Source organism: Scyliorhinus canicula, chromosome 4 (assembly GCF_902713615.1).
Source record: "Scyliorhinus canicula chromosome 4, sScyCan1.1, whole genome shotgun sequence".
Taxonomy (NCBI): Eukaryota; Metazoa; Chordata; class Chondrichthyes; order Carcharhiniformes; family Scyliorhinidae; genus Scyliorhinus; species Scyliorhinus canicula.
The window spans coordinates 2,007,131-2,025,291 of record NC_052149.1 but is presented as its reverse complement, the minus strand read 5'-3'; the positions used below and the strand labels follow the sequence as shown (position 1 = coordinate 2,025,291).

Here is an 18,161-nt window from a genome sequence, read left to right as displayed (position 1 = left end):
CCCTGAAACCCCCCCTCCCCCTGAACCCCGCCTCCCCCTGAACCCCCCGCCTCCCCCTGAACCCGTCCCCCTGACCCTCCCCCTGAACCCCGCCTTCCCCTGAACCACAGCCTCCCACTGAACCCCTGCCTCCCCCTGAACCCACACCTCCCCCTGAACCCCTGACTCCACCCAGAGCCCCCGACTCCCCTTCGTCACCCCCCGACACCCCTTGAACCCAACACTGTGTTCAGTTTTGGTTTCTTTACTTGAGAAAGGATATACTGGCAGTGGAGGGTGTGCAGAGAAGATTCTCTAGGTTAATCCCAGAGCTGAAGGGGTTGGATCACGAGGAGAGGTTGAGTAGACTGGAACTGTATTCGTTGGAATTTAGAAGGATGAGGGGGGATCTTATAGAAACATTTAAAATTATGAAGGGAATAGATATGATAGATGCGGGCAGGTTGTTTCCACTGGCGGGTGAAAGCAGAACTAGGGGCATAGCCTCAAAATAGGGGGAAGTAGATTTAGGATTGAGTTTAGGAGGAACAAAGGGGACCCAGTGGATGTGGTGTACCTAGATTTCCAAAAGGCCTTTGACAAGGTTCCGCACAAGAGGCTGCTGCATAAGATAAAGATGCATGGTGTTAAGGGTAGAGTACTAACACGGATAGAGGATTGGTTGTCTAACGGGAAAGAAAGAGTGGGAATAGATGAGTGCTATTCTGGCTGGTAATCAGTGACGAGTGGTGTGCCTCAGGGATCGGTGTTGGGACCACAATTATTTACAATTTATATAGACGATTTGGAGTTGGGAACTACGTGTAAGGTATCCAAGTTTGCAGATGACACGAAGGTGTGTGGCAGAGCAAAGTGTACTGAGGACTGTAAAACCTTACAGAGGAACATCGACACAATGAGTGAGTGGGCAAAGGTCTGGCAGATGGAGTATATGTCAATAAGTGTGAAGTCGTGCATTTTGGTAGGAGTAACAATCGAACGGATTATTACTTAAATGGTAAAAAGCTGCAGCATGCTGCTATGCAGAGGGACCTGGGTGTACTTGTGCATGAGTCACAGAAGGTTGGTCTGCAGGTGGAACAAGTAATTAGGAAGGCAAATGGAATTTTGTCCTTCGTTGCGAAGGGGATTGAGTTTAAAAGCAGAGAGGTACAAGGTGCTGGTGAGGCCACACCTGGAGTACTGTGTGCAGTTTTGGTCTCCACACTTGAGAAATGGATGTGCTAGCACTAGAGGGGGTGCAGAGGAGGTTCACTAAGCTGATTCCGGAGTTGAGGGGGTTATCGTATGAGGAGAGGCTGAGTAGATTGGGATTATATTCACTGGAATTCAGAAGGTTGAGGGGGGATCTAATAGAAACATATAAAATTTTGAAGGGAATGGATAAGATAGAAGTAGAAAGGATGTTTCCACTGGTAGGTGAAAGTAGGACAAGAGGGCATAGCCTCAAGATTAGGGGGGGCAGATTTAGGACTGAATCAAGGAGGAACTTTGTCACTCAGAGGGTGGTTAAAGTATGGAATTCCCTACCGAAAGGAGTAGTAGACGCTACTTCATTGAATATATTTAAAGATAGGGTAGATGTTTTTTTGAAAAATAAAGGAATTACGGGATATGGCGAGAATGTGGGTAAGTGGTTCTGAGACCACGAATAGATCAGCCATGATCTTATAGAATGGCGGAGCAGGCTCAAAGGGCCGGACGGTCTACTTCTGCTCCTAGTTCTTATGTTCTTATGTATGTAACTTTGTCACCCAAAGGGTTGTGAATCTATGGAATTCCTTGCCCAGTGAAGCAGTTGAGGCTCCTTCATTAAATGTTTTCAAGATAAAGGTAAATATTTTTTAAAGAATATACCAATAAAGGGTTCTTTTCAGCGGGAATTCAGCTGTTGGAATGGGCGGAGCTGCTTCGCGGATTAAACAGCGGCCAAGAGTCTTTGGGGATAAATTTGAAGAGTGACATCCCAGCAAAGCAGTGACCTGGTTGGCTGGTAAGGAACAAGCTCCAATTAGCAGTAGCTGGGAGAAATTTAACTCTTTGTGTGTTGGTAAGTATTGTGATTGGTAAGTAAAATTTATTCCTTTCATAGAACATAGAACGATACAGCGCAGTACAGGCCCTTCGGCCCTCGATGTTGCACCGACATGGAAAAAATCTAAAGGCCATCTAACCTACACTATGCCATTATCATCCATATGCTTATCCAATAAACTTTTAAATGCCCTCAATGTTGGCGAGTTCACTACTGTTGCAGGTAGGGCATTCCACGGCCTCATCACTCTTTGCGTAAAAAACCCACCTCTGACCTCTGTCCTATATCTATTACCCCTCAATTTAAGGCTATGTCCCCTCGTGCTAGCCACCTCCATCCGCGGGAGAAGGCTCTCACTGTCCACCCTATCTAACCCTCTGATCATTTTGTATGCCTCTATTAAGTCACCTCTTAACCTTCTTCTCTCTAACGAAAACAACCTCAAGTCCATCAGCCTTTCCTCATAAGATTTTCCCTCCATACTTTCACTTATTCATTATTTGATATTATATTTGTAATCAGTTAAGGTAAAGTGTAAAAATGGCAGGAGATCCCAGACCCGTGTTATGCTCCTCGTGCTCAATGTGGGAGTTTAGGGACGCGGCCGATGTCCCTGACTCCTTCATGTGCGGGAAGTGTGTCCAGCTGCAGCTCCTGTTAGACCGCATGGCGGCTCTGGAGCTGCGGATGGACTCACTTTGGAGCATCCGCAATGCTGAGGAGGTCGTGGATAGCACGTTCAGTGAGTTGGTCACACCGCAGATTAGGATTGGTGAGGGAGACAGGGAATGGGTGACCAAAAGGCAGAGAAAGAGCAGGAAGGCAGTGCAGGTGTCCCCTGCGGTCATCTCCCTCCAAAACAGGTATACCGTTTTGGATACTCTTGGGGAGATGGCTCACCAGGGGAAGGCAGTAGTAGCCAGGCTCATGGCACCGTGGCTGGCTCTGCTGCACAGAAGGGCGGGAAAAAGACTAGCAGGGCTATGGTCATAGGGGATTCAATCGTAAGGGGAGTAGACAGGCGTTTCTGTGGTCGAAAACGAGACTCCCGAATGGTATGCTGCCTCCCGGGTGCTCGGGTCAGGGATGTCTCCGATCGGCTGCAGGACATACTGAAGGGGGAGGGTGAACAGCCAGTTGTCGTGGTGCATATAGGCATCAATGATATAGGTAAAAAATGGGATGAGGTCCTAAAATCAGAATTTAGGGAGTTAGGAGGTAAGTTAAAAAGTAGGACCTCAATGATAGTAATCTCAGGATTGCTACCAGTGCCACGAGACAGTCAGAGTAGAAATTCAAGAATAGTCAGAATGAATACGTGGCTTGAGAGATGGTGCAGGAGGGAGGGGTTCAGATTTTTGGAACATTGGAACCGGTTCTGGGGGTGATGGGACGATTACAAATCGGATGGTCTACACCTGGGCAGGACTGGAACCAATGTCCTCGGGGGTGCTTTTGCTAACACTGTTGGGGAGGTTTTAAACTAATGTGGCAGGGGGATGGGAACCAGATTAGGAAGTTAGAGGTCAGTAAAGAGGCAGCAACTAAAGCCAGTAAGGTACTGGATAATAAACTCAATGTGACTAAGGGGAAGAGTAGACAGGGAAGAGATGATGATCGTAAAGGGACAGGTGGTCTGAGGTGCATTTGTTTTAATGCGAGAAGTGTAGCAGGTAAGGCAGATGAACTTAGGGCTTGGATTAGTACCTGGGAATATGATGTTATTGGTATTACTGAGACTTGGTTGAGGGAAGGGCAGGACTGGCAACTGAATATCCCAGGGTATAGATGCTTCAGGAGGGATAGAAAGGGAGGTAAAATGTGTGGAGGAGTTGCATTACTGGTCAGAGATGAAATCACAGCTGTGATTAAGGAGGGCACTATGGACGATTCGAACATGGAGGCAATATAGATAGAGCTAAGAAATAGGAAGGGTGCAGTAACATTGTTGGGACTTTACTACAGGCCTCCCAAAAGCAAGCATGAAGTAGAGGTACAAATATGCAGACAGATTATAGAAAAATGTAGGAGCAATAGGGTGGTTGTGATGGGAGATTTTAACTTCCCCAACATTGAATGGGACTCATGTAGTGTTGGAGGCGTAGATGGAGCAGAATTTGGAAGGAGCATCCAGGAGAGTTTTTTAGAGCAGTATGTAAATAGTCCAACTCGGGAAGGGGCCATACTGGATCTGGTATTGGGGAATGATCCCGGCCAAAGTGGTTGAAGTTTCAGTCGGTGATTACTTTAGGAATAGCGATCACAATTCCGTAAGTTTTAGAATACTCATGGACAAAGACGAGAGTGCTCCTAAAGGAAGAGGAATAGGATCTATTCACATTTGAAAGAAAATAGACTTATCAGTGATAGGCAGAATGGTTTTGTGCAGGGAAGGTCATGTCTTACAAATGTAATAGAATTCTTTGAGGAAGTGACAAAGTTAATTGATGAGGGAAGGGCGGGAGATGTCATATACATGGACTTCAGTAAGGCATTTGATAAGGTTCCCCATGGTAGGCTGATGGAAAAAGTGAAGTTGTATGGGGTTCAGGGTGTACTAGCTAGATTGATAAAGAACTGGCTGGGCAACAGGAGACAGAGAGTAGTGGTGGAAGGAGTGTCTCAAAATGGAGAAGGATGACTAGTGGTGTTCCACAGGGATCCGTGCTCGGACCACTGTTGTTTGTGATATACATAAATGATCTGGACGAAGGTATAGGTGGTCTGATTTGCATGTTTTCATATGATACTAAGATTGGTGGAGTTGCAGATAGCGAGGGGGCTGTCAGAGAATACAGCAAAATATACATAGATTGGAGAGTTGGGCATAGAAATGGCAGATGGAGTTCACTCCAGGTAAATGAAATGAAATGAAATGAAAATCGCTTATTGTTACGAGTAGGCTTCAATGAAGTTACTGTGAAAAGCCCCTAGTCGCCACATTCCGGCGCCTGTCCGGGGAGGCTGGTACGGGAATCGAACCGTGCTGCTGACCTGCTTGGTCTGCTTTCAAACCCAGTGATTTAGCCGAGTGAGCTAAACCAGCCACTAAATGCGAGGTGATGCATTTTGGAAGATTCAATTCAAGAGCGGACTATACGGTCAATGGAAGAGTCCTGGGGAAAATTGATGTGCAGAGAGATCTGGGAGTTCAGGTCCATTGTACCCTGAAGGTGGCAACGCAGGTTGATAGAGTGGTCAAGAAGGCATACAGCATGCTTGCCTTCATCGGACGGGGTGTTGAGTACAAGAGTTGGCAGGTCATGTTACAGTTGTATAGGACTTTGGTTAGGCCACATTTGGAATACTGCGTGCAGTTCTGGTCGCCACATTACCAGAAGGATGTGGATGCTTTAGAGAGGGTGCAGAGGAGGTTCACCAGGATGTTGCCTGGTATGGAGGATGCTAGCTATGAAGAAAGGTTGAGTAGATTAGGATTGTTTTCGTTGGAAAGACAGAGGTTGAGGGGGGGACCTGATTGAGGTCTACAAAATTATGAGAGGTATGGACAGGGTGGATAGAAACAAGCTTTTCCCAAGAGTGGGGGTGTCAATTACAAGGGGTCACGATTTCAATGTGAGAGGGGGAAAGTTTCAGGGAGATGTGCGTGGAAAGTTTTTTACGCAGAGGGTGGTGGGTGCCTGGAACGCTTTGCCAGCGGAGGTGGTAGAGGCGGGCATGATAGCATCATTTAAGATGCATCTGGACCGATATATGAACGGGCGGGAACAGAGGGAAGTAGATCCTTCGAAAGAAGGCGACAGGTTTAGATAAAGGATCTGGATTGGCGCAGGCTGGGAGGGCCGAATTTCTGTACTTTTCTTTGTTCTTAGTTCTGGTGTTCGGGCCGAAAAGTGGAGCTGACGCCATAAAAGATCAGCCATGATAACATTGAATGGCGGAGCAGGCTCGAGGGGCCAGATGGCCTACTCCTGCTCCTAGTTCTTATGTTCTTACAACAGGTCAGTACTGAGGGAGTGCTGCACTGTCAGAGGGTCAGTACTGAGGGAGTGCCGCACTGTCAGAGGGTCAGTACTCAGGGAGTGCTGCACTGTCAGAGGGTCAGTACTGAGGGAGTGCCGCACTGTCAGAGGGTCAGTACTGAGGGAGCGCCGCACTGTCACAGGGTCAGTACTGAGGGAGTGCCGCACTGTCAGAGGGTCAGTACTGAGGGAGTGCCGCACTGTCAGAGGGTCAGTACTGAGGCAGTGCTGCACTGTCAGAGGGTCAGTACTGAGGGAGTGCTGCACTGTCAGAGGGTCAGTACTGAGGGAGTGCCGCACTGTCAGAGGGTCAGTACTGAGGGAGTACCGCACTGTCAGAGGGTCAGTACTGAGGGAGTGCCGCACTGTCAGAGGGTCAGTACTGAGGGAGCGCCGCACTGTCAGAGGGTCAGTACTGAGGGAGTGCTGCACTGTCAGAGGGTCAGTACTGAGGGAGTGCTGCACTGTCAGAGGGTCAGTACTGAGGGAGTGCCGCACTGTCAGAGGGTCAGTACTGAGGGAGTGCCGCACTGTCAGAGGGTCAGTACTGAGGGAGTGCCGCACTGTCAGAGGGTCAGTACTGAGGGAGTGCCGCACTGTCAGAGGGTCAGTACTGAGGGAGTGCCGCACTGTCAGAGGGTCAGTACTGAGGGAGTGCCGCACTGTCAGAGGGTCAGTACTGAGGGAGTGCCGCACTGTCAGAGGGTCAGTACTGAGGGAGTGCCGCACTGTCAGAGGGTCAGTACTGAGGGAGTGCCGCACTGTCAGAGGGTCAGTACTGAGGGAGTGCCGCACTGTCAGAGGGTCAGTACTGAGGGAGTGCCGCACTGTCAGAGGGTCAGTAATGAGGGAGTGCCGCACTGTCAGAGGGTCAGCACTGAGGGAGTGCCGCACTGTCAGAGGGTCAGTACTGAGGGAGTGCTGCACTGTCAGAGGGTCAGTACTGAGGGAGTGCCGCACTGTCAGAGGGTCAGTACTGAGGGAGTGCCGCACTGTCAGAGGGTCAGTACTGAGGGAGTGCCGCACTGTCAGAGGGTCAGTACTGAGGGAGTGCCGCACTGTCAGAGGGTCAGTACTGAGGGAGTGCCGCACTGTCAGAGGGTCAGTACTGAGGGAGTGCCGCACTGTCAGAGGGTCAGTACTGAGGGAGTGCTGCACTGTCAGAGGGTCAGTACTGAGGGAGTGCTGCACTGTCAGAGGGTCAGTACTGAGGGAGTGCTGCTCTGTCAGAGGGTCAGTACTGAGGGAGTGCTGCACTGTCAGAGGGTCAGTACTGAGGGAGCGCTGCACTGTCAGAGGGTCAGTACTGAGGGAGTGCTGCACTGTGAGAGGGTCAGTACTGAGGGAGCGCTGCACTGTCAGAGGGTCAGTGCTGAGGGAGTGCTGCACTGTCAGAGGGTCAGTACTGAGGGAGTGCTGCACTGTGAGAGGGTCAGTACTGAGGGCGAAAGTTGCCACTGCAGCATTGGGAGGAACGTTGAGGGGATTCTCCCTCTTATCAAATGGCGGATAGCCTTCGAGGGGTCGAATGGCTCCTCCTGCTGCCAGTTTGTATGATCGTACCGATGTTCCTCTGTTAATTTTCACCTCTCAACCATCTTCTGAACTGGGGGTAGCACGGTGGCGTAGTGGTTAGCACTGCTGCCTCACGGCATCGAGGACCCGGGTTCGATCCCAATCCCGGGTCACTGTCGGTGTGGAGTTTGCACATTCTCCCCGTGTCTGCGTGCATCTCACCCCAGTCCCAAAAGGTGTGCAGGGTGGGCGAATTGGCCACGCTAAATTACCCCTTAATTGGCAAAAAATTGGACACTTTAAATTATAAATAAACATTGTCACAAATAACCAGATTTTCTGTTAATTTTGTTATAGTGGGATCTTGCTGTGCACTGACTGCCTTCGACGCAGAGGTAGCCACACCTTCAAAGTACTTTGGTGCCTGTAAATGCTTTGGTACATCCTGAGGTTGTGGAAGATGCTGTAGAAATTCAGTCAATTAATAATAATAATAATAATCTTTATTATTGTCACAAGTAGGCTTACATTAACACTGCAATGAAGTTACTGTGAAAAGCCCCTAGTCGCCACATTCCGGTGCCTGTTCGGGTACACAGAGGGAGAATTCAGAATGTCCAATTCACCTAACAGCACGTCTTTCGGGACTTGTGGGAGGAAACCGGAGCACCCGGAGGAAACCCACGCAGACACGGGGAGAACGTGCAGACTCCGCACAGACAGTGACCCAGCCGGGAATCGAACCCGGGACCCTGGCGCTGTGAAGCAACAGTGCTAACCACCCAATTATAATCAAGAAGCCAAATGGACAATAAGGTCCAGAATGGAATTGAATCAAACTGACCTTGAACCCCTTCCTTCCTGGGTGGGGGCTCAGGGTCACAGCTACTCAGTCTGAGCTCAACATACAATTCTGCTTTACAATTGGATGCGGAGATCCTTGCGATGTACAAATGCTGTTCATAAAGTTTCATTAAAAGCCTTTTGTGAAACTGGGGCAGTTTGTTGTGATCGTTTGTTTAATAAACAGGACTTTCTAGCCCATAATTTCAGCTGCGGCTGGGGCTGAATGGCCTCAATACAGAGCGGGGTGGCGACCCTGAGCTGCAGCCCCTCAATGACAAACCTCCTCGTTCTCAGGGTGGAGGGGCGGCTCCTTTGCTGAATCTCAGGACACTTTTCCAGAGCTGGAATCTCGGATTCTGATGAATTAATTACAGTCACTGGGAAATCAGACAAGGGGAAGAATCTCATTGCAGAGTCACTGGGAGTTTCACAGTCACAGATATATTCACAAAAACAAACATCTATTTACACACAAACTACATCACACCTTGTGGGATTGCAGGAAAATAACTTCATCTTAATACAAAATAATCAATATACACAAACACTGTGATTGCTGCTCCCCATCCGCCCACACGGGCCTGATACAGACCCACCCCAACCCCCAGCCCCCAGCCCCACACCCCCCAACTGCTCCCCATCCTCCCCACAGGGGCCAGATACAGCCCCCCCCACCCCCCCACCCCCCAGCCCCACACCCCCCCAACTGCTCCCCATCCTCCCCACAGGGGCCTGATACAGACCCACCCCAACCCCCACCCCCCAGCCCCACACCCCCCCAACTGCTCCCCATCCGCCCACACGGGCCTGATACAGACCCACCCCAACCCCCACCCCGCAGCCCCACACCCCCCAACTGCTCCCCATCCTCCCCACAGGGGCCAGATACAGCCCCCCCCCCACCCCCCAGCCCCACACCCCCCAACTGCTCCCCATCCTCCCCACAGGGGCCAGATACAGCCCCCCCCCACCCCCCAGCCCCCAGCCCCACACCCCCCAACTGCTCCCCATCCTCCCCACAGGGGCCAGATACAGCCCCACCCCCCCCAGCCCCCAGCCCCACCCCCCCCCCCCACCCCCCAGCCCCACACCCCCCCAACTGCTCCCCATCCTCCCCACAGGGGCCATATACAGCCCCCCCCACCCCCCCACCCCCCAGCCCCACACCCCCCAACTGCTCCCCATCCTCCCCACAGGGGCCAGATACAGCCCCCCCCACCCCCCAGCCCCACACCCCCCCAACTGCTCCCCATCCTCCCCACAGGGGCCAGATACAGCCCCCCCCACCCCCCAGCCCCACACCCCCCCAACTGCTCCCCATCCTCCCCACAGGGGCCAGATACAGCCCCCCCCCACCCCCACCCCAACCCCCACCCCCCAGCCCCACACCCCCCAACTGCTCCCCATCCTCCCCACAGGGGCCAGATACAGCCCCACCCCAGCCCCCACCCCACCCCCCAGCCCCCAGCCCCACACCCCCCCCCCCACCCCCCAGCCCCACACCCCCCAACTGCTCCCCATCCTCCCCACAGGGGCCATATACAGCCCCCCCCCCAACCCCCAGCCCCCAGCCCCACACCCCCCAACTGCTCCCCATCCTCCCCACAGGGGCCAGATACAGCCCCCCCCCCCCCACCCCCCAGACCCACACCCCCCCAACTGCTCCCCATCCGCCCACACGGGCCTGATACAGCCCCACCCCAACCCCCACCCCCCCAGCCCCACACCCCCCCAACTGCTCCCCATCCTCCCCACAGGGGCCAGATACAGCCCCCCCACCCCCCAGCCCCACACCCCCCCAACTGCTCCCCATCCTCCCCACAGGGGCCAGATACAGCCCCACCCCAACCCCCCAGCCCCACACCCAACTGCTCCCCATCCTCCCCACAGGGGCCAGATACAGCCCCACCCCAACCCCCCAGCCCCACACCCCCCCAACTGCTCCCCATCCTCCCTACAGGGGCCAGATACAGCCCCCCACCCCCACCCCCCAGCCCCACACCCCCCAACTGCTCCCCATCCGCCCACACCGGCCTGATACAGCCCCCCACCACCCCCCACCCCCCAGCCCCACCCCCCCCAACTGCTCCCCATCCTCCCCACAGGGGCCAGATACAGCCCCCCCCCACCCCCCAGACCCACACCCCCCCAACTGCTCCCCATCCTCCCCACAGGGGCCAGATACAGCCCCCCCCCAGCCCCCACCCCCAGCCCCACACCCCCCAACTGCTCCCCATCCTCCCCACAGGGGCCAGATACAGCCCCCCACCACCCCCCAGCCCCACACCCCCCCTAACTCCTCCCCATCCGCCCACACGGGCCTGATACAGCCCCACCCCACCCCCCCAGCCCCCACTCCCAGCCCCACACCCCCCAACTCCTCCCCATCCTCCCCACAGGGGCCAGATACAGCCCCCCCCCCCCCCAGCCCCACACCCAACTGCTCCCCATCCTCCCCACAGGGGCCAGATACAGCCCCCCCCCACCCCCCAGCCCCTCACCCCCCAACTGCTCCCCATCCGCCCACACGGGCCTGATACAGCCCCACCCCAACCCCCACCCCCCAGCCCCACACCCCGCAACTGCTTCCCAGCCTCCCCACAGGGGCCAGGAATTCCACAGACCCCCAATGGACAGGATTACACAGGAATACTGATTAAATTCCCGAATGTGGGAAGCCCCAAACTGTCCCTCATATTCCATGGGTTAGTGACTCCCTGACAGAGAGGCCATGTCCCCACTCAGTAATCCCTCACAGGGAGAGGGCCACAGACAGACTGAGTTAGTGGGAATTGTCTGCAGAAGACACTGAGGAATTCCCTGTCGGAGTTTCCACCTTTTGGGTGAGGTGTTAAAGCGGGAGTTCCTGTTCTTTTAGATGGATGACCTCACTCTGTGCAGGAAGAGCAGAGGGAGTTCCCTGTCTCCCAGTGTCCTGATCAATATTTACCCCTTTAGCAACATCACAGACAGAATATCACATCATTCACAGATCGCTATTGGTTGAAATGTCCTCCAATGGCCGGAAAGCTTTGGAACGTCCTGAGCTAGTGAAAGGCGCTAGGGAAATGCAAATCCTTCCTTTGTTTCTTTGTGTCAAAGCTGAAGTTGGGATGAGTGGCTGGCGCCTGTAGAATGAATATTAGCTGCTGCCTTGGATCCGGGGGCAGTCGGAGATTCCAGTCCCCACTGACTGCTGATTCCGTCCAGGATCTGAGATGCGGTCGGTTGGCTGAGTGGGGGTCAGGTTTGGAACCCAGTTTGTCTTTCCCAGGGTGGGGTGTGTGAGGGGGGGGGAGCGTGTTTTAACAGCGACACAGTAAGCCCTGGATTGTCCTGTGCTCTCTGCACCTTCCCGTGAGTGTCCACGGTGCTGGAAGCAGGTCAGAGCGGTACGTTGGCGACGATTAGCAGCGCAGTCAGTGAGAGCAGCACTTGGTGTAAGGTGGGGTCTCGGGGGGATTTCGAGACACATCCTACTGCCCCCTTCCTGCATTGGACTTTCTCACACAGGAGGCCGGTGTAGGGAGTGGGACAGAGACACCTCCCATTGTCCTCACACACTCCTCCATTCTCACATCGTGACAGCAAGTTATCACACACTCTGGCTGAAAAAGATCAGAAACAAGAAAGATCAGCTGATTGAAAATCTCCCCACATCACAGATAGTTTCAATGTCACCACTCCCAGGGTTCCACCTTCCAACAACATCCAGGCACTGAGAATAGAATAAAGATTATCACACAGATTCCAAACAGAATCTACGAAGCTTCAGAAAGAAATGGGAAAAGATGCCGAAAAAGTTAAATTATAATAAGAACAACCTTTACTGCTACAAATAGGCTTACATTAACACCGCAATGAAGTTACTGTGAAAAGCCCCTAGTCACCACATTCCGGCGCCTGTTCAGGTACACAGAGGGAGAATTCAGAATGTCCAATTCACCTGACAGCACATCTTTCAGGACTGTGGGAGGAAACCGGAGCACCCGGAGGAAACCCAGGCAGACACGGGGAGAACGTGCAGACTCCGCACAGACAGTGACCCAAGCTGGGAATCGAACCTGGGACCAGTGCTAACCACTTTGCTACCATGCCCTGCGTTTCCCCCACCTCCTCCACCACCACCCCTGATGTGACGGCAATTTGACAGGGTTTACACCAGGTCTGAACCAACGGGAACTCGGCAAACAGACCCCCCCCCCCAGGGTGCACAGACGCCGGGGTGGGTGGGGGGGGGGGGTGGGGGGAGAGAGACTCACCCTGGCACAACCCTGGCAGTGCCCGGGGGGCAGTTCCTAGGGACTGTGCCAGGGGGCAGCCTCCACCGAGGAGGTCCATAAGGGAATGTTCCTTGTGTCTGTGGGAGGGGGTCTCCATGTCTCGGGCGGGTAGGGGGGTGGGTCCTTGTTCTTATCTGTATTTCTGTTAGGTGGGTTGGCCTTTAAGAATGGTGCCGTGCTCTCCTGAAGGTCAAGGTTTCTGACCACACCCCGTCAGCGTGGCAGCCAGGGACCTGCCTCCAGAATTTCTTTCAACTAAGCTTTGCAAATATGTGGCGGGATTCTCTCAGCCCACGGTGGGCCGGAGAATCGCCGGGCCGGAGAATTGGCGGGCCTGAGAATCGGCGGGCCGGAGAATCGGCGGGCCGGAGAATAGGCAGGCTGGAGAATCGGCGGGCCGGAGAATCGGCGGGCCGGAGAATCGGCGGGCCTGAGAATCGCCGGGCCAGAGAATCGCCGGGCCGGAGAATCGCCGGACCGGAGAATCGGCGGGCCGGAGAATCGCCGGGCCGGAGAATTGGCGGGCCGGAGAATCGGCGGGCCGGAGAATCGGCGGGCCTGAGAATCGGCGGGCCGGAGAATCGGCGGGCCTGAGAATCGGTGGGCCTGAGAATCGGCGGGCCGGAGAATCGGCGGGCCGGAGAATCGGCGGGCCGGAGAATCGGCGGGCCTGAGAATCGCCGGGCCGGAGAATCGGCGGGCCGGAGAATCGGCGGGCCGGAGAATCGGCGGGCCTGAGAATCGCCGGGCCGGAGAATCGCCGGGCCGGAGAATCGCCGGGCCGGAGAATCGGCGGGCCGGAGAATCGGCGGGCCGGAGAATCGGCGGGCCTGAGAATCGGCGGGCCGGAGAATCGGCGGGCCTGAGAATCGGCGGGCCTGAGAATCGGCGGGCCGGAGAATCGGCGGGCCGGAGAATCGGCGGGCCGGAGAATCGGCGGGCCTGAGAATCGCCGGGCCGGAGAATCGCCGGGCCGGAGAATCGCCGGGCCGGAGAATCGCCGGGCCGGAGAATCGGTGGGCCGGAGAATCGCCGGGCCGGAGAATCGCCGGGCCGGAGAATCGCCGGGCCGGAGAATCGCCGGGCCGGAGAATCGCCGGGCCGGAGAATCGGTGGGCCTGAGAATCGGCGGGCCGGAGAATCGGCGGGCCGGAGAATCGGCGGGCCGGAGAATCGGCGGGCCTGAGAATCGCCGGGCCGGAGAATCGCCGGGCCGGAGAATCGCCGGGCCGGAGAATCGCCGGGCCGGAGAATCGGTGGGCCGGAGAATCGCTGGGCCGGAGAATCGCCGGGCCGGAGAATCGCCGGGCCGGAGAATCGCCGGGCCGGGCGCTAATCGCGCGATGATACCGGTCTGCCGATGATCCGGACGCGGAGAATCAGCGCCATTGGCGCCGGCGCGGTGCCGGTCTGGGCCCGCTCTCCGAGAACAAGTGACAGACTGGACGGTAAGCTGGTTAGAACAGAGTAGGAGAAGTGACCAAAGGCTCGAGTTTTAATGAAGGGAGTGGGTCAAGAGAATAAAATTGCTGATTAAATGTTGAAGGAGAGACTGTGGATCAAATTGTCTCCCGTCGTGGTCACCATATTTTAGGGAGGATGTTGAGTCTTTCGAGAGGGTTCACTCACTAACAGCCTCTGAGTTTCCCCACAGTAACTCGATTATCCGATACTCTGCTGACACTGACACACAGAATCCGGGGTGGAGAGGGGGCAGGAGCTGGTGTGGAATGGTCTCTTACCTTGACAACCCCTGTGCCAGTAATACCCGGGCAGGCACCTGTCGCACTTGGGTCCTGTTGCACCAGCCTTACAGTCACAATATCCCGTGTCATTGCAGCGATGGTGTAATGAGCCGTCAGGATTACACTTACAGTCTGTGGAAACAAGACACACACACACACACACTACACACAGATTCCCAATCAAACACATCAACACAAAGTCAGTAACACAAATGACCGTGACCCAGGACAAGGGACGGCCAGACTCAGAGAATAAAACAAAGTCTCCAACACCTGAGAAAGAGTTTCAATGCTGCACAAACTGAGTGTACACAACCTGTGTTCCACTGTCTGGGAAACTACACACAATCAACACTGATTAACACGGCCAAGGAAAGGCAAACTAAACAATGGCTTCATTACCACAGGGTAGAATCCACCAGCAGAGAAATTATGTCAACATGGAACAAACTTGTCGATCCAATTGGAAAACTGCAAACATTTCTGTCTCCGTCATTTAGAAAGCAGAGACAGACACTGGGGTCGGTGTAAAATAAGATATTGTGGAATGGTAGCAGAACGGAACTAACCTGAACAAGCTTGAGATTGTTTCTATAGAAAAGAGGAGGATGAGGGCTGGCCTGATCGCGGTATTTAACATGATGGAAGGGTTCCATTGGGGAGACATCGAAACGTAGAAGGATGCCATTCAGCCCCTCGAGCCTGCTCCACATTCAAACAGATCATGGCTGATCATGTAGCTGAACGCCATCTTCCCGTTCTCTCTCCATATCCCGTGGTTTCATTAATATCCAGGAACCTATTGATTTCTGTCTTGATCATGCTCAATGATTGAGCTTCCGCAGCCTCTGGGTTGGAGAATTCCATTGATTTACTGTGCTGCCGGTGAAGAAATTCCTCCTCACCTCAGCCCTTTATTGTGACACAGTGTCTGCTTCTAAACCACACCCCAGGCAGGGGAAACATCCTTCCTGCATCTGCCTATCATGCCCCTTAAGAACTTAATAAGTTTCACTGAGAACACCTGTAAATATAATCTACATCGCACAGATCCAGGGCGGGATTCTCTGACCCCCCCCCCCCCCGCCAGGCCGGAGAATCGCCGGGGGGGGGGGGGGGGGGGGGGGGGCGTGGATCCCGACCGGATTCTCTGGCACCGGTTATTCGGCGGGGGCGGGAATCGTACCGCCCCGGTCAGGGGCCATTGGCAGCGCCCCCCCCCCCCCCCCGGCGATTCTCTGCCCCACGATGGGCCGAGTGGCCGCCCATTTTCGGCGGTGCCGCCAGCGTGAAATACGGCAGGTGGGTACCGGCGGGGCCTGGCTCTGCGGGCAGCCTGGAGTCCTTGGAGGGGGGGGGGGTGGGCTATGGCCCCTGGAGAGCTCCCTGCGCTGGCATGATGCCAGCACATGCTGCCGACCCCGCGCATGCGCCAACTCGCGGCGGCCGGCAGAGGCCCTTCAGCGTTGGCTGGCGTAGCGCCAACCCGGTGCAGCCTAGCCCCTGATCATGCAGAGGATTCCGCACATTCCGGATTGCCCGATGCTGGAGTGGGTCACGCCCACTCCTCGCCGCTGGTACGGCCCACCCCGCTGGTTAGGGGAGAATCCCGACCCGAGTTTCCACAATCTCTCCTCACAGCATAATCCTGCCATCCAGGAATCAGTCTTGTAAACTTTCCCTACACTCCCTCTATGGAAAGAATACCCTTCCTTGGATACAGATATCAAAACTGTACAAATACTCCAGGTGTAATCTCACCAAGGCTCCGTACAATTCCAGCAAAACACAACTCCGGTATTCAAATCCCCCTGTGACGAAGGTCAGTATACCACTTGCCTTCCGAGTTTCTCGCTGCCCCTGCAGCCATCTTTCAGTACCTCGTGAACAAGGACACCCAGATCCCTTTGTACAACTGATTTTGTGTCACTGTCTGTGCGGCATCTGAACGTTCTCCCCGTGTCTGCATGGGGTTTTCTCCGGGTGCTCCGGTTTCCTCCCACAGTCCAAAGACGTGCGGATTAGGTGGATTGACCATGATTAATTGCCCTTAGTGTCCAAAGATTAGGTGGGGGTGTGGGGATAGGGTGGGGGTGTGAGTCTGGGTAGGGTGCTCTTTCCGAGGGTCAGTGCAGAGTTGATGGGCTGAATGGCCTCCTTGTGCACTGCAGGGATTCTATGATTCTATCTACACTTCCTAATCTTTCCCATTTAGAAAATACTCTGCATTTGGGGTTAGGTGGAATGGCCATGATAAATTGCCCTTGTGACCAAAAAAAAAGGTTAGGAGCGGTTAGGGGAATAGGGTGGAAGTGAGGGTTTAAGTGGGTCGGTGCAGACTCGATGGGCCGAATGGCCTCCTTCTGCGCTGTATGTTCTATGTTCTATTTTTATTTTAACTACCAAAGTGGATAACTTCACATTTTTTCACAGTATATGCTTAATTAACCCGCACTAAACTCCCTGTACACACATGACTATGTGGCAGAATCTGGCTCCAACTACATCTGCAAGTTTGCTGACGACACAGCTGTAGTGGGTCGAATCTCGAACAACAGCAAGTCAGAATACTGGAGGGAAGATAGAGAACCTAGTGGAGTGGTGAAATGACAACAATCTCTCCGTAAATATCAGCAAAACTAAAGAGCTGGTCATTGACTTCAGGAAGCAAAGTACTGTACACACCCCTGTCAGCATCAACGGAGCTGAGGTGGAGATGGTGGTAGTTTCAAATTCCTAGGGGTGCACATCATCAAAAATCTATCCTGGTCCACTCACGTCGACGCTATCACCAAGAAAGCACAACAGCGCGTAAACTTCCTCAGGAAACTAAGGAAATTCGGAATGTCCACATTAACCCTTACCAACTTTTATAGATGCACTATAGAGAGCATCCTATCGGGCTGCATCACCGCCTGGTATGGCAACTGCTCGGTGCAAGACTGCAAGAAACTTCAGAGAGTCGTGAATACCGCCCAGTCCATCACACGAACCTGCCTCCCATCCATTGATTCCATCTACACCTCCCACTGCCTGGGGAAAGCGGGCAGCATAATCAAGGATCCCTCCCACCCGGCTTACTCACTCTTCCAACTTCTTCCATCGGGCAGGAGATACAGAAGTCTGAGAACACGCACGAACAGACTTAAAAACAGCTTCTTCCCCGCTGTTACCAGACTCCTAAATGGCCCCCTTATGGACTGACCTCATTAACACTACACCCTGTATGCTTCATCCGATGCTGGTGTCTATGTATTTACATTGTATATCTTGTGTTGTCTTTTTATGTATTTTCTTTACATGTACTAAATGGTCTGTTTGAGCTGTTTGCAGAAAAATACCTTTCAGTCTACCTCGGTAAACGTGACAATAAACACATCCAAATACCTGCCATGTTTTTGCCCCCTCCCTCAGCCTCTCCAAATTGACACTGCTTTGCATCATTCCCGTTCTCAGCATGCTTTGTGTCATCTATAACTTTGGAAATGTTAGATTTAATTCCCACATCCAAACCTTTGATACAGATTGTGAATAGCTGGGGTCCCAGTACTGATGGATCCCTGGGCTCCCCCATGAGTCACAGTCAAGTTGAGAATGCCCATTTATTCCAACTCTCTGTTTTCTGCCCTTTAACCAGTTCTCAATCCATTCTAGTATATTTCCTCAATCCCATATACTCCCATTTTGTTCACTAACCCCCCCCCCCCCAGGGGAGTTTATCAGGAGCTTCTGAAAATCCTAAGACATCCATTGG

The 18,161-nt window shown here is 53.9% G+C and overlaps 2 protein-coding genes across 4 annotated transcripts in view; both read right to left on the bottom strand.

Annotated features, from left to right (window-relative positions):
- Positions 1-18,161, bottom strand: part of LOC119964301 (netrin-G1-like) — a 728,862-nt gene that overhangs the window by 617,035 nt on the left and 93,666 nt on the right. The window lies entirely within an intron of this gene.
- LOC119964302 (netrin-G1-like) overlaps positions 10,960-18,161 on the bottom strand; it is a 100,884-nt gene continuing 93,682 nt past the window's right edge. For all 3 annotated transcript variants that reach the window (XM_038793584.1, XM_038793583.1, XM_038793585.1), the window contains 2 exons: positions 14,405-14,539; positions 10,960-11,987 (listed from right to left, as the gene is read on the bottom strand). In XM_038793584.1, the coding sequence (XP_038649512.1) occupies positions 11,764-11,987; positions 14,405-14,539 (359 nt within the window). In that variant the 3' untranslated portion in view covers positions 10,960-11,763. The remainder of the gene's footprint in view (positions 11,988-14,404; positions 14,540-18,161) is intronic.